The 17,731-nt window shown below is 34.0% G+C and overlaps 1 protein-coding gene across 4 annotated transcripts in view; it reads right to left on the reverse strand.

Annotated features, from left to right (window-relative positions):
- Positions 1–286: 286 nt before the first annotated feature.
- CWC22 (CWC22 spliceosome associated protein homolog) overlaps positions 287–17,731 on the reverse strand; it is a 57,421-nt gene continuing 39,976 nt past the window's right edge. For all 4 annotated transcript variants that reach the window (XM_014834077.3, XM_014834075.3, XM_044768621.2 and 1 more), the window contains 7 exons: positions 13,802–13,862; positions 9,879–9,956; positions 9,153–9,305; positions 7,424–7,551; positions 5,730–5,831; positions 5,416–5,636; positions 287–1,131 (listed from right to left, as the gene is read on the reverse strand). In XM_014834077.3, coding sequence (XP_014689563.3) covers positions 545–1,131; positions 5,416–5,636; positions 5,730–5,831; positions 7,424–7,551; positions 9,153–9,305; positions 9,879–9,956; positions 13,802–13,862 — 1,330 coding nt within the window. In that variant the 3' untranslated portion in view covers positions 287–544. The remainder of the gene's footprint in view (positions 1,132–5,415; positions 5,637–5,729; positions 5,832–7,423; positions 7,552–9,152; positions 9,306–9,878; positions 9,957–13,801; positions 13,863–17,731) is intronic.

Here is a 17,731-nt window from a genome sequence, read left to right on the forward strand (position 1 = left end):
AAGACTAACACACACCTAGCTTCACCAAAACACTTGTGAAAAAAAGTACACATGCCTTTTTGTTCAAGACATAATATGAAACTTGAACCAATTTCTCTACTTTAAAAAGAGGGTGACTCCTAAAAAAGATTCATAGCATCTCACTAACAAAGCGGAATTGTTAAACTGAAATGGTCCATCCATTTTGGTCTTTAGTTACAAATAAAAAGCCATTAATAACTCATTGTAATAGTTTTATAAACAATTGACATTATCAAAAAAAATTGTCAATGAAGAAAATCACTGATTCAATGAGCATTTGATCATTTTATTAACAAAATATAAGCAAGAATTACATCCCTCTCTGGTGAAACTTTTCAAATAATTTTATGTAGAGGGCCTTGAGATGTATCAATTACAAAACATGTTAAAATGAAAACATTTTTTAAATGTACAAATACAAACCAGTACTTTATACAAGAATTCTCTATAAAGTTCGTCAATGTAAAAAATAATTTGTTTCAACTGAATATAAGGCATGTTCAGTTTCTGTGATTTTGTAGAATTATTTTTTTTGCTTTGTTGGAGACTTTTCTCTTCGCCGGTCCTGACTTTTCTTTGATTCTCTAGATTGTTCAGAGTATCTGCTAGATTTTTCCCATCGCCTCTCGGCACCATTCTGATACCTATCTTCATCGCTTCTCGAGCCAGAATGTTTTTTATTCTTTTCTCTTGACTTTGATCTATCTTTTCTTCTAAAATTTTCATTGTCCTTAGTTCGGTGTCTGTGCTCATTTTCAGAAAAAGAATTTCTTCTCTCTCCTCTCTTCTTTCTGGGATCACCATACTTATTTTCCAAATCTACGTGCATTTCTTGGTCTCTGTCATTCACGACTCTACTGTAACTATTTCGTTCAGAAGGAACCCCTCTGTCTGAAGTGTATTTTGTTATGGGGTCCCTCCAATTTGGATCTCTTGAATTTTTATCTCTGTGTTTTTCTGACCTTCTTTCTCTTTCGGTCCTTGTTTCCTGGTGCCTTTGCTCTGGTTTCCTTTCTTCTTGTTTCCTATCATTTGTTTGTTGTTTCCTGATCAATTTATCTACTTCTTTACGTCTGGTGTTCCCTTGTCCCTTCTTTCTTGTATCTTTAGCTGCACGTGTAAAATGAAATATAGTGAGCTTTTAATTTTAATTTCATAATTTAACAATAACATTTATCGATAACATTGTAAGTTTACTAATTCAGATAAACTGGATGCAAAGTTAAATTGACTGAATGGAAAGTCTGAAGACAGAACATTTTACAAAATGTGTAATTTTAAAGAATCACAATCTATCAACATTAGTTACCAAAGTACTATTTTGATCCTTAGACTCAAAACAATAAACAGTAACTTTACACTATAGCAAATGTCGTTAAATTTTTAATGAAGTGACTAAAATGGTACGTTTCCAGTTACAAATTTTATCCAAAAACAGAAATTCCAGCCCATGTGCATGTACTATGTTATATGAACTTTATGTCAGATCTGGTACATAATCAAAATATGATGACGACACGGGTCGGCAACACCACTTCCTAAAGGTGGGGGGAGTGGGATGACTGGGTCTGCATAACAGCATGAATATGCAGTTTCAAATCAAAACCTCTTCCTACAAAAGCAACTGCTGTGCTCTCCAGTGCTACCAGAAAAGCACTAGCCTCACCAGTAAGAGGAGCTATGTTAAGATAGACAATCATAGGCTCTGAGAGTCACGACGGCTTATTTCTGAGAAAACTCTTCTAAAAAGGCCTTGAACATTTAATTTTACTGATATAATCATGAATATAATTATTAAATAACTGCAGCGAAATAACTTACCATTTTAAGCTATAATACAAATTAAATCACTTTATCTGTGTTATTTAGCTTGACTACATAAATCAAAGGTGCTGAGATGACCAAAATTTCTGTTGAATTCATATGTATACGGAAAGAAGAAAACATAGTGGAAAACTGCCTACCCTCGTCCCATCTCCACCCGAATCTCACTGTACCAACCTGTGTTTCTCCTGCCAAATGCCTACCCTTGGCACAGTCAGTTGGTTTGCCACTTAGGACTTGTTTCTCTGGTTCCTTTCAAGCAGCTCAGCTGAGCTGCAGCTCTCCAAGCAGAAACCATCTGGCTCTGTGCTAAATCAACATCTCTCTGACCCGACTCTGCACCACCCTCAGCACTGTGTTGACTCTAAAACCCGAGCCATAGAATAATATGCAGTTTCCTCTCTCTTTGGTGTTTGCTTTAACATTTTCTAATTTTGGGGTAGTTTGTACTGCTTTTACATTATGTTTTATTAATAAAATTGAAAGCTCTCTACTGAAATTGTATGATGAGGCAAATTAATTTTGAATCAGCAAGCTTCCTTATTGCAGCAATTCATGCTGTGTTATCATCTGTTCTCAAAACGGATATCATGAAATAAAAAATTCTTTAGAATTAAAAGAGGTGAATGTTAAATGAACAATGTTAGTATGTTTCAATTCAAGAATAACACTTCCTGTGAGCAAATGGAATCTTACTCTAATAATATAAAACACTGAGGGTCCTACAATTTTGGATGCCATAGTTATGTAACACATTGAAGTGAAATAAGCCAGGGAACAAGAGTATAATGACTAGCCTTCCAATTTACTCAGGCTGCAGGAAAAGTGCTGCCTCTGTGAAATATGCACTAAAAACCAAGAAATGACATGCATTTTAGACAATTAGACTATCTGTAATTCAGACTAAGATACTATGATGGAAGACAGCAGAGTTGACCCTGGGGAAAACAACACAGACCTTTTCAGAAAATGACACATTTGAAAAAAAATCCTTTACTACAGCACTTCCACTTCAAGTAGGATGGAGAAGACCAGTGAAAGACCAGTGGTCCTGCGGAAAACAACTAGAAATGCTGGATAAAAATATAAAATTTTCTGTTTAAAGGCACTAAAGATCTGGAATCTTGAGATGCTCCAAAGGAAGTGCTCAAAAAATGGATGTGGGTAGGTCAAAAGAACACAGAAGTCAACCTGAAGGAAATACTCATTGCCAAAGCTGAAACGATTTGAACAAAATAAATGATAGTATTTGACTTGAACAGACAGAATAAGATACATATCCACAGTCCACACTGATATAAATATATAGCTGAATTAATAAATAATGGGGGGAGAGGGACCACTCTTTCTTAAAGAAGAAATTCAATTACTAAAAGTAGAAGAAAAGAAACAAATAGAAAAATCAACACTTGGCAAACACCATGGTACTAAGTGCTGCAGACAAGACCCAAAGATGAAAGCTAAGACTGGACAGTGAAAGAGGAGAAAGAGGAGATTTGCGTACCATCAAATCATCTCCCTATAAAATAGTAATTTACAGAGAAAAATAGTTTCCACGAAGAAATCCAGCAGCCATAGCCTTCACCAAGCGATCAAAGTTAATGTCAACAATAAGATGTATCAATATTATCAACTCCTTGATGAAATGCACCAAGAACACATCTTTTCTATGGTATTCTGGTCAAAAATGCCTAACTCCATTCTAATTATGGGAAAACATCAGACAGATCTCCATGTTGAGGGACATTCTATAAAATAAGTGACCAGAGGACTTCAAAAGTGTCAAAGCTGTTAAAAAAAAAAGGTAAGTCTGAAAGGAACTATCACAGGTTGTAGAAGACGAAGGAAAACTACAATTAAGTGTAAGTAGGATTCTGGTATAAGAAAAAGGACATTAGTGAAAAAACTGGTGAAGATCTGTTGTTCGGTTAACAGCATTGTTCCAGTGTTAATTTCCTCATTTTGATAACTGAACTATGGTTATGTAAGATGCCAACATCAGGGGAAGCTGGGTGAGGGCTCTATGGGAATTCTCTGTACTATGTTTGCAACTTTTTTGTAAGTCGAAAATTATTTCAAAAGTGAAAAAAGAACGGCATCAGAAAGCTGGCAAAAAAAAAAAAATGAGGACTAGAAGGGCCAAGATTCAAGAGAAGGCAGAACCATGGAGAGGTAAGCTGACATTCTACAGCCTGTTTCTCCCTGCGAGCATCGGCTGACTCGGCTGCTGCTGCTGAGGGACAGAGACCAGCAGAGCTCTGGCCACACAGGGTTGGAGAGACAAGAATGGGACTAGTTATTTGCAATATATATATATGCAGCAAGAGATACACATCCAGAATACATAAAGAACTCCTACAAATCAACAGAAAAGACAACTTAATGAAAACGAAAAAGGGCAAAAGCCTTAAACAGCCACTTAACAAAAATAAAATATCCAAATGCTCAACAACATATAAAATGGTGCTCAACTTCATTAGTGATCAAGAAAATGCAAATTAAAACCATAGTGCAATACCAGTACACACCCACCAGAATGGCTAAAAAGAAAAAGACAGTCAATTATAAAGTGTTACCAAAGATAGGAGCTACTGGAACTCTCTTATATGGTTGATGGGAGTGTAAACTTGAATCACCTCTTGGAAAACTGATAGCTGTATCTACTAAAGATAAATATACACACAACCAACAACCCAATGATTCCAGCACTAGGTACATACCCAACAGAAATGTACAGACACCAAAAGATACATACAAGAGTACTCATGGGAACACTATTTATAAATCTAAATTGCCATCGAGTAATAAGTATGCTAAGTATACTGTAGTATATTCATATAGTGGAAAATGATACAGTAGTAAGATGAATGAACTATAACTAAATGCAATTATACAGATGAATCTCACAAAAATAATTCTGAAAGATAAGACAGACATAATGGAGTTCATAATGTATAATTACGAAGTTAAATACAGGCAAAACGAATTTATGGAATTACAAATTGGAATAGTGGCTGCCATGAGGCAGTGGACGGGAGGAATGGTAATAACTGCAAGAGAGAAGAAGGAAGACTTCTGGGGTAACTGGTAGCTCTTGTTCTGGGGGTTAGCTACCTGGTTGTGTTCCCTTCATGAAAATTTATATAGCTGTACACTTACGAGGTATGCAGAATGTGGAATGTGTGGTATATCTCAATACCAACATAAAGCTTCATTACCACAAGTGAAAAAGTAAAATTTCTTTAAAATATGAACTTCAGGAGAGCTCCTGCAAACTAGTTTATAGCCCTTATGAATGGTATTTCAATCACCACTCAAATAAATATTTGCCAATGAAATATCTTCATTTCTATAAGGAGGATTCCAAAGGTAATCTTAGCAATATAAATGTCGCAATTCACTACGACTACAGCAGTGATAGATGATCATTTGTATTATTAATTGTGGCTTTTAAACAACTGAACTCTAAAATAAATAACCAGTAAAATGATTTTCTTCTCTCATTGTAAACATCACCGGCAATATACTTGTTAGGAGAGAGCACGATCCATTAGAAACGCGTCTCAATACCTGCGGCAGGGCTCTGACTGCTGGTGGAGGAAGAATCGCTCTCCTCACTGGACGACTCTGAACTGCTGTCACTGCTGTCGGACCCAGAGGCCGAGGAGTCAGACTCAGAAGAGGAGGACTCGGAGGAGGAGGAGGAGGGGGAGGATTTATTCGGCTCAACATCTGGTTTCTGTGCCACGATGACCTTTGGTGTATTTTTGAGATGCTCACGTAATTCATCCCTAATTAAAAATATTATCTGTTAGATTCTGCTTTGAAGGCAAATGTAAGATAATTCTGTAAGTTGAAAATAAAATTCTGAAAATAATCCTTACGTTAAACCTCCGAGACCTATAGAAGTAAAGAAGTTGATGGCAAACCGAGTGTTTCTTGGATTATCTCGGGGTAATAAGCCTTCAAAGAATGGCTGTAGAGTTCTAAAAAAGAAAAAAAAAAATGAGCCAAAGAAAGCAGATTGTTTAAAGATAAAAAGGCAAAATTCTTATACAGTCATTTTTCAGATTTTCTATATGTATTAAATTAATAAGTGAAATACAACCAAGGAAGTGATTTATATCATTTATTAGGCTAGGCTACATGCTATCTAAATGAAATGAGTAGGGTTGAGTCATAATTTACTGAACTTGATTTCCATAATCATTCAACAGAGGAGGTTTTTAAACTGTTTTATACACACACCACACACACACACACGCAGAACAGATATACAAATACAACATATACAAACATATGTATCTATATACATATGTATATATTGTGTGTGAATGCATATACAGAAAATGGAAAAACCTGCTGTATATTTTACATGCATGCATACACAGCACTGTGGAGGCACTGGTGTGGGGGAAATAATCAACAAAAGAGAGCAATCATGGATGAAGACTGCATATAACTACTATTTCTAGGGCAAGGGGAACAAACAAAAGACATTAACAATACAATGTGGTTTTGGACAAGTGCTTTCGAGTGCCACATTGAATGACTAATCAGCAGAATCAGGAAAAACTGTTTCATAGAAAAAGGTGACAGATATGAAGAATGATTAAGAGTTTTTGCTGGACAGAACCAGAGAGGGGATTCCTAGCTCTGGAAAGAGAGGTAAGGCAGCATGAACGGGACAGATGCGCTTAACAAGCTGGGCAATGTTGGTGTCGCTAGAGTGCAGCTTGCTGGAGAGGGAGTAGATGAGCCTGGTAAAGTAGACAGGGACCAATAAATAAGTATATGAAGCCAAGGGAAGTGGATGGAATTGCCCAGAGAGTGTAGTAGAAGCCAGGATAGTCTTTTGGTGAACACGGGAGAGGCAGGCTGAGGAGAAGATAGAGACTGAGAGAAGTAAGGCAGAATGAGAAGAAAGTGAGGAGCCACAGTGAGACAGTGGTCAACTGTGTAAGTGAGGCAGAGAAGTCAAGGGGCATGAGGACTGAGAAAGACTACTTGATTTGGCAGGCAGTCACTAACAAACTTGAAAGGATGATTTCAGTAGTGTGAATGGAGTAGAAGCCAAAGTCAGTGGGAAAGGACACTCTGAATAAACGAGAAGAAAGCAAGCGGGGACAGGGATTACCTAATAGTCCTGGAATGAAACCCTAGTTCAGCGTGATAATTTGAACAATTACATGATGGATATTCAGCTGTATATATTCGAATTGTCCATTGATAATAAAAATATTAATTATCATTCCAAGGCTCAAAATTAGGGTAAAAATGAAAATAAAATTACAAATATTCATCACTGGAGAACTCCAGTAAACATGCAAAAGTAATTCTGTGTGTTCTAACTAAATCAAAAGAGGCATTAATTCTCTATTTCCTCTACTTGAACCATCATTAAAAATTGCATGCTGTCCTGTGCCACAGAACATGAGATGCAGAGTAGTAACTAATGATGAAGAAAGTCCTAGAGGTTTACTTCTTGGTTTTACAACCAGGGGTGGACTTATGTCATTAAAGTGGAAGAAAACCTCTGAGGACAGTAAGACTAAAAAGTGCTTCATGATAAACTTACTCATCCTTTAATCTTGCATTAAGTTTAGGAAGACCCATGTATTCACACAGCTCTTGGAAAAATATTTTAACAAAAATTCTACTGGATGATGTAGTAGTTTCTTCACTCAGCTTTATACATTCGAGAACCTGAAAATTAAAATAAAAAAAAGACAATTTTACTTTGTTCGAAAGATAAGACAAAGGGACCAATGTTTATACCTCTGTCTCATAAAATTAGGATTTATTCTCATCTTCAATCAGAATTGTTGCTGAACATCTTCCCTTGTGCTGATATGCATTATTTCTTGGCAAAGTTTAAGACTACTTCTCTATGCTAATTTTCAAAATGTTAAGATGCTACAGAAATAGAGTTCACTTTCTTTCTTGAGTAATGTGCTTTTTATAGCAGGGATATATTCTGTCTTGAGCATATAATGCTGTAGCAAAGATTACTAGCTCCTAATCTTCACTCATCAAAATATGGGTCTGTGAGGGTTTGGGGCAAAATGCCACTTACAACATTACACTATAGTTGGCATAGCACATTCAGTACACGATAAGGGGAAAGACAGAAGGGGTGATGGCTTGTTCTGAATACTAAGATTAGGCTTCAAAACTGAAGTTCATGGAGAGATGTTTTAGGGCAAATAAAAGTAACCTCCAGTTTTTATGAGTTATGTGTTCCAAGAGCCCATTTGCCTTAACTGTTTAAATTTTGATTTTATATTCCCAAAGAGATGAAAAATGAAGCAAAAAATTATGATTAGGCTCTTAGGTTAACTTACAAAATACCTCTTAACGCAAGATGGACATACTTAAAATATTACAAAAATCTATCCACTGTTTATAAGTTCAATGCTGTTGCTTCACTCTATCATTAGGTTGTGCTATTTTACAACATGTCCTCTTCTTTCTTTCTTCCTGGATGTAATTTCTTACTTTCGTTAAAAGTTCCTTTAACAACTGTGCTTTTCTTATAACCTACCACTTTTTATTTTGTATTACTGCTATGGGTATATCTTACCTCTTCTCTTATACAGTAAGCTCCTTGAAAGCAGGGACCATATATAATCCACTTTGGATGCCCACTATCTCTCTCAGTGACTGGGCATATAGTTGGTGGCTAAATAAATGGCTGTTGAATGAACAGCAGTTGTACAATAAATGCCAGGTTAACGAATCAATTTCAAATTCCAATCCAGTGTATATTTCCTCATCAAGAATATCTTTCCTTGTTCTAACTATGACTATAGAAATTCCTCTCTATTGCTTACCCAAATTCACTGTCTGCTAAAAAGAACATCCTGCTAGGACAATCATTTCTCTCATGACCTAACTTAACTCCCTCAGGAAATGGGCAGTAACTCAGAGATGCATGAGCCATCAAACCATTGGTGTATGTGGATATGAGTGTGCACGCACATGTGTGTACACACAGAAGATAAAAAATCTGTAATATTTTCCCTGAAAACACTCCTAGCCGTCACTATTAAAAAGCACTGTGATTTCTGGACTGTTAATATCATCTGGGATAGTATTTCTTACACTCATGTATTATTTACTTAGCTTTTCGATCCTATGCTATATGAACATAACCTCAAAGATAGCTGTTACAATAAAAGTTTGCAATACATTTCATTTTAAAGTACATTTCCTACACAAGAAAAGCATGGCTATGCTATACTTAAAATCTATTTGAGAATAACACGGGATTAGGAAGAAGTATAAATATTGACCCATCTACTTACACTCCAGGGAAGTGAATCAGTGTATAATAGGTGAGCAAACATCTTAGCAACATTTCTCAATTTGTTTGTTTCCAAGCGATGGATGGTATCATATTGTTCTTTGAATATACTTTCAAAGGATTCCATGTATTCTTTTTTCAGCATGCAAAATCGCTAAAAATAAAACGAACTGAACGTCAATATTATTAAAAATTGGATGTCAAAACCACTATAAGCAAATTAAATCCTCCTAAACTTACTAAATCAAAAATTAATAACTTATTTAGTGATATCCTATCACTCAACCTTTTTGTGTGGTATGATGGTACACTCAAAAAAGAAGTTAATATGTATCATCCCTATCCACCTGGGATTTAAATGCTAAAACAAAATTACACAGGTAGCTAATCACAGACACATATATTTGTATACTATACAAATACATTTCTCTGTGGAAAGAGTTTGGATTTAAAAAATTATTTTTGGGAAACTATTACAAAACACAGAATTTCAACAAGTTCTGGAAGTGTGACAGGCAATGTTAAGGGACTCCAAAAATGATGTGGGAAAGGAAGAAGCTGCAGAGGGTGGGAAACCTGAGGAAAGGGAGAACAATTTGCTTTTAGAAAGATATGTTATTCTATTAGATCAGACCACAAGCAGATACATTAATTCACAATATTCATGTTAAGAATTCCCTTAGTAATTCCATTAAATTCCAACCAAAAAAATGAGTCTGGAACTCACCCCAGCTAGTAAGCCAAAAAATTTCTCATATGTCCTTTGTTGGGCACAGCAATCAAGTATCATGTTGCAGAGTTCTTTCTATGTGGAAAAAAAATTGCATTAATGATTCAAAAAACAATGAATCCATGCTATACGCTAATTTAGCAATAGGATAGAGACAGGCTGAATTTTAAATAAGGTTTTAAAAACACAAAACTTTGTGAACTTCAGTTATTACGACAAAACAAAAAATTCAATCTATGTTAAGCCTAGTTTTTTAAAGCCTTTAGTCTGGCTGACAATTTCCATAGTCATTTATGCTAATTAGATTGATGATAAAATTCTAAATTCATGTAAGTATGAACCACTTCAACAAAACCTAGTATATGAAATATACACCAAGAGAGACTGAATGTATTGTATTTTAAAGAGATTCTATGCAGAATTCTTTCACATACAGATCACCAATACAACATCTAACAATTCAGTATACATATCTTCCAAAGATTTAAACTCAATTATTAAGGAATACATTTAGTTAGCATGGAAAAGGCAAACATGCTAAGTCTTTCCAGAAGCATAAATAAATGGGCACAGGTTCAACATTAACCTGAATGACCCTCTGGTTGTTAAAAGAAAAATATATTTAAAGAAATAAAGAAAAAACACCTCTGTGGCTGAATTTTCTAGTTTCAAAATAAATGTTATGCATATGGATCTGTCTATAGATGGATCTATACAAATAGATGGAATCATTCTATAATTGCTGGAATAATATATTGCCTAATCAGCTATTTACATGCCTTTAAAAGTCCTCTGCGAAAATTCTGTTCAAATAAATGAATGAATAAATCCAGGGTCAGGAAATACCATCATCACAAATGATTTATAATTAACAAATATTATTTATTAATTCCTGAAATAATCCTAATGAAAATGTATTGATTAGACAATTTCACAGATGAAGAAACTCAGGCAGCACAGACAAATCAATGGAGACAAAATGAAAAAAGGCATAAATTCATTCTCTGACCACTGCTGCAGAACTGACTATATTTTTGTACTCAAGATTTCTTATTGGAAAGTTTAAAATTAGTTTTGCCAAATAGAGTAACTGCAACGTATTTGCCTTCTGCAAATAGAAAGCAAGCCTATAAAAGTAAAATATACATTCTTTCAGTTCATTTTTACTTTAATTTTACCTTTATATTTTCAATTAGCAATTTTGACATTTTGTCATATTTAACAAGAGATGCAACTCAAATATTGTAAATATTTTTAATAATTAAGTCACTAAGTATTCACTGCATATATCTATCTATGTGCAAGGGAGAGAAAGGGGACCCTGCAGAACCAAAAAAACAGACACTCTAGAACTATGCTGTCCAGCATGATAGCCACTAGTCACACATGGCTATTTAGACTTAAATTACTTAACATTACATAAAGTTAAAATTTTACTGCTTCAGAAACACTAACCACATTTTAAGTACTCAAAAGCCACATATGACTAGTTGCTATTGTACTCGACAGTGCAGAATATTAATATTTCCACCACTGCAGAAAGTTCTATAGGACAAAGCTGTCCTAGAAGCTGATAACCTACTTACAAAACAATCTACTCAATGGCCTCATTTCACAATATAGGTTTACTTTTAGATGTCATTATATCGCCAGATTATTTTTCTTTAAGATTAGTCACAAGTTATCTTATTAAATAAAATATTTATAAAAGTGTAAGTTCTGAAAAGATGTACTTTGTTAATAGCACTAAGTTCTGCCATATTATGTTAATTTGATAGATTAAAATGCATTTCAACTTTTTCTAACATTGTATTTTATAATAACATAACAGTTAATCAGGTTTTAAACAATATAACGTGGTAATATGCTGATAGCATTGCTAATAAAGTCAGCACTACTTGCAAAACAAATTACTTTCTTCCCTAGACTAAATGCAATTACAAGAGTTATTCCCTGCGGCTTATAATAATTAAATATTTTAACATTTTAATTAAATATTACAGCGATTTTATGAGAGTGTTTTGAACGCATGAAAAAAGATGCACCAGGACACTCTTCCAAATATTATCAAAACACGTTGAGACTAGTTCTAGAACAACTATCATTTGGATAATATTAATAAAATCTATAATGACTAAAGTATACTCCTCAAATAATGTGACAAGATCATGCATTAATTTCAGTTTCAATTATAAAGGTTAATTCACTAATTTATTTCCTTCCAATGATGACACATCAAGTGAACCCAGAGTACACAAAGGTACACTATTACTAATATACCAATAAACCAACTTTAAGCGGGAAAAAAGAATTTTTTAAATTTGAAAAGAATAATTTTTTCCTCAAAATCCCATACCATGGCATTTCAAGAATAAATCTATATTGAAGAACAAAGGTTGGCAAACTTTTTCTGTAAAAGGTTAAACAATAAATCTTTTCGGTTTGGAGGTCACACAGTCTCTGTTGCATCTAGACTATTCTGTTGCTGTAGCAGCCATACACAATACATCAACCAAGGGGCATGACTATTTCAATAAACTTTATTTACAAAAATGTGCGGTGGGCCTGGAATACAGTCTGCCAATCTTTATGTGGAAATTAATGAACAGAAATCTCATTAAAATGGAGTTGGAAGGCCAAAAGGGGGAACTCTCACATCCTATGTTGATTGCAGAGCCCAAGAAGAAGAAAAATTTCTTCTTCTTGCCCAGTAACGGCTCAGCCAATGAGAGACTGTCACAACTAACCCAATGAAAAGCCACTGTATTCGAACTCTCAATTCCTCCAATAGACTCTTTTTTTTACCATAGCCCTCCCAACGTCCTCTTCCCCCCTATAAAAGAGCTTCTCCTCTCTTTGCTGCTTTGGACTTGTAAGTAGCTCGTCATGATTGCAGACCTCAAACTGCAATTCTTTGCTGATCCTGAATAAATCCATTTTTGCTGGAGAAATAACTGGTTGTCTATGTGTTTAAGGTCAACACCTGTAACAGATCATCTTGAAAGCCTTAAGACAAAGGAAGCAGACTTAACGGTAACTTAGCTCAGATAGTTAACAAGATCTTTTAAAAGAACTATAAACCAAACGGCCTGTTAGAACTGACACATTCACTATAGCATCTATGCTGGGTCTACCACATGTAAAGCAAGGGGTGAAAAACAAAACTCTGAAACTCTTGTTCAGGTTCCTGGGATCTAAAATCCAGATGGGCAGGGAGCAATATACACAAGAATACAACTAGAAAAAAAACCAAAGGTAATCTCTTCAATCCAGTCTTTATTATCCTTGGCATTACGGTTCTATGATACTTTGAATAGTGAAGTACACTGAGTTAATAAGACTATGAGTCCTATGGGTTAAGAGGGAGGCAATAGCTACTATATGGATTGTTGAATCCCTAACACCTTTCAGAGTGCCTGGCATATAGTATAGGCTGAATACATTTTACTGAATGAATTAATGAATGAAAAAAAGATACAGATTCTCTATATCAAATTAAAGCAATGTAACAACCTGTATAGTGATCTTTATAATTTCTACCACAAAAGAACGCTTTAGTGCATAAAGTAGACAGACCAGGTAAATCACTAAAGAAAAAACTTCCTATTGTATTTAAGTTACAATTTGATTTGCAGGCAACCCTCAGAAATTTACATAAAGTGTGGTGATTCAGAGACACTGCCTCCTTTTCCCACATCCCATTCAAGTAGCAGATTTAATTCACTGGAATGAGCAGCATATATGAAGTACCCCAGGACTCCTAAGTTCTGAGTTATTTTAAAATTTCGGAAAATTTACATTTATAAAATGAATATTTAGTACTGAGTTATGGTTTCAATTCATGAAACCTATTAACTGTCTTAAACGTTTTTATAACCAATATATATATTTCCTAATAGAAGAAAAAAGTATTAACTTACTGTTTGGCTTTCAGGAAACTCCATTTTTAGCAATTTGTGAGCACATTCTTCAAAATCTAAACTGTAGAGATAAAATAATCACAACAGTTAGGTTAAAAACATGCAGCATAGTTAAACTGTAGCACTTTTATATACAAGAATCTTAAAATAATTTTTTACCATAATTTCATATTATTGTATTGTGTATATAAAAATGACATAGTTCTTAACTCTACAAAGAATGAAGTACTGATACATATTACAACATGGATGAAACTTGAATTACGCTAAGTGAAAGAAGACAGACACAAAAGACACATGAAGTATGATTCCATTTATATAAAATGTCCATAATAGGCAAATCCATAGACACAGAAAGTACACAAATTTTTATTGCACTCCTAAGTATTTCCACTTTCCGCTGATCCAAGTCAGGACACAGTAAAAGATGCTCCAAGAGCCCAGCATGACATCTAGCGCTTAATCACCACTTTTACGAGTTATCTTGATTCATACCCAAACACAGGGCTTCTACATTTTATAAAAACTAAGTATAAAAATAGTAAATAACCAAAATCACTTACAAGGGAAAAAATTTGTTTTTATACAACATTCATATAAGTTGCATTAAAAATATCTTCAATATGTTTCACCTAAGAGAATTATCGAGCACAATGTGAACTTGAGTGAGGAATAATGCTAACATATTTGCATTTTTGTACAATATTCAAAGCCTCATTCTTTTGCTAACAGCAGTATAAAATAATCACCCACTGAAATACAATGCTTATAAATTTAGTTTTATAGCTCATCTGTATTCCTCATCTTCTGTTACTTATTGGGTTTCATAAGCACAACAGAGTAAGGATGGTATAGCATAATGGAATTAAAAAAACTAACATGAAGAAAGAAATATATAATGAAAGAGCTTTTATAACAAGTAATATTAAACAATATCTAGCACTAAACTGTACTCGATAAAGTTTGATAATAGAGCAATACCAAAAAGTATTTAAAAAGATGTGACTTTCTTTTATAGCTTTTATTTTTTTAAAACAGAAATAGTACTTAGGAAAAAGACCTGCAATTTCTGAAAAACAAGTTAAGTAATTGATGGAGAAATTTTACAACTTTCCTTTTATGTAATAAGTGAAATATCAGGTGAGCTGTATAACAGACTATTTTCCTGGTTCTTGTTTTAATTTAAAAGTATTTGGTGATTCCCTACACCAAGATTGTTTTGAAGTTGCATTAAATGTAAATATTAAATGAATAAATTTAATTGAGATTTTAGTTCTTATCTTAGGTTGCTAAACCAAATGAATTTCAGGTTTAATACAAATTAATAGTGACTAAGGGAAAGGTAAAGAAAAAAGATTTGTAAAGTTGGTTTTCAAGCTGTGTTTACAAATGGTTTTGCTGATGTCTCCAATCTAAGACACTTTAAATTGATGGGGACATGACAGTCCCACCTCCCTCTGATGCTACAGCTTCAATAACACAAAATCAGACTGCAACATCATTTAAAAGCAAGACAAACAGAAATCTGTAATTTTCAATAGCGAAGATAATTATGTAGTTTTATGTTTTGTTTAAGTAAAAGAGGGTCATTTAAGGAGCCAGAACAGTAAGAAGAAAAGAATACTGGTGAGATCAGTCAAAAAGTCTAAAGGGAAAGAAATTAAAAAAATAAAATCCCCAGAGTTCAGTTGCAAGAACTTAGTTTCTGTTCAAAAGATCTCTAAAAGTCAGCTGTTTGTATAAAGTGCACTAACCGCCACTTGATTTTAAGATTATAGTCCATTCTTGATTTTTAGATTGGTATACTATAAACACAAGACTTGGAAAATACAAAACACTGGAAAAAATAGACACTAAAAAAATCTGTAATCCTCCTCCTCTTGAGACAACCAGTTAATATGTATTATTTCTAGAATCTGCCCACCTATTTATATAATTACGATAATACTACTGGCACGGTACTATATAGTTTTTTCTCTTTTGCTGGGAAAGAGTCACCCTGAGCTAACGTGTTGCCAATCTTCCTCTTCTTCTTTTTTTTCCTCCCCAAAGCCCCAGCATATAGTTGTATACTCTAGATGTAAGTCCTTCTAGTTCTTCCATGTGAGCTGCTGCCACAGCATGGCAACTGACAGACAAGTGGTGTGGTGTGCCTGGGAACCAAACCTGGGCAGCTAAAGCGGAGTGCGCCGAACTTTGATGACTAGGCCATCAGGGCTGGCTCCTGTACGTTTTTTTCCCACCTATCAGACTACTTGCCCACATCAATAGCAATTCTCCATTAACCTAATTTTCAGTGGTGGCATAAACTGGACATTTGGACTGTTTGTGTTCGACAAGAAGACTGCCTTTATATTTTTTGCACTGAACAATTCTGTATATAATTCTCTGTCAATATGTATATCTTTAAGAAATATAATAAAAAGGGTCAAATGGAATGAACACTAAGCCCTTGATTCATATTACCAAAAGGCTTTCCATAAAGAGTCTAACAAATTAAATTCCAACCAATAATGTTTATGTGTATCTCACTAAAATCATCACTGGTACTGAGTGAAAAAATTAGTACTGCTTTAAAAAAATAAAGTAAACCATTTCAGCTATTTAAATGACCAATAATAGTATTTATTTGTCTAGAGTGAAATTTGTTTGATAACTAACATGTTTTTATTTTTTATAATCCCATTACATGAATTCCCCAACCATGTCTTTATACCTTTCTAGCAAAGTGTATATGCTTCTTTCCTAAAATTTGTATCAGCTTTTAAGTAAAGTAATCTTTGTCATATACAAATTATTTTTACCAGGCATTTAGAAGCTGAGAACTCTTAACAAATACCAACACATAAGACAGTAGTTACTGCTATTAAGATTGGAACCACTATATAATAGTGGCTGTCACTTATCTCTTAAGACTTTAATTTTTCAAGTCTTTTGTGTGATCCAGAGATTATCAACGTTAGGTCAACTAACAAAAAAAAGGTTTCTTTTAAATAATTCTTCAAAGAGCTGCAACTGTAACTCTTCCAAGTTAATGTTAAATAGTAATGCTAAGACAATGAATCTGTTGTTTACAACTAATTACTGTTGAATTGCTAAAAAAGGACAAACAAATGAAAGGCCAAACTCTAAGAAGTAACCTATAACAAAAACTCCTCATCTTCCACTTGATGTTTGTTATGAAAAAATATTTAACAGTTTATTCTTTCATGCGAAAGGCAAAAAAATAGGTAAGAACAAGCCAAAAAAATTTCTAACCAATGTTTTGCTGTTTCATATTTCTCTTTCTGAAAATGAATCTAAGCCAACAAGTTTTCAGCCAGACTGAAAACAAGATGACTCCCACTTATGAATCATGATTGCTATTACATCATACTAAATGGAAATATACAAAACCTAGTAACAAAACAAAACTGAGAAAACATTCCTCCTCCACTTATGAAATGTAAACACTGTACCCACTAAATCAATAGGTTGATTCACACACAAAACAGATGTACCAAGCATTTAACAATTTCATTTATTTCTCTTCAAAACCAAACTCACAGCCTTCAAAGGGAATAGGTTTTGTTTGCATGACATCATAGCACTTCTTAACATTACTTCAAAGAGTCCTCAAAACCTCCCTGAGCCTAATTCCTATTTCCATTTATATTCATTTCCATCTGCAGAACGAATCAGCGTTCAAAAGTTATCATAACAGTGTTTCTCTACTTAGAACCAGAATGAGAAACCAAATTAGAAAAAAAATATTAAATTTCCACTACAGAATTAAATACTGTGCTAGCTCTGTTATATAGAGTTGTTTTCAGGTTTTTATTAGTGATATTTAACTTTAAGAAATGACATAGCTAAAAGCAACAACAATAAAAAAACATTTCATTATATATCACAATTAGACCTTCCAAATAAGTAAAGACAATGTGCTTT

Source organism: Equus asinus, chromosome 4, assembly GCF_041296235.1.
Source record: "Equus asinus isolate D_3611 breed Donkey chromosome 4, EquAss-T2T_v2, whole genome shotgun sequence".
In the NCBI taxonomy this organism is placed as follows: Eukaryota; Metazoa; Chordata; class Mammalia; order Perissodactyla; family Equidae; genus Equus; species Equus asinus.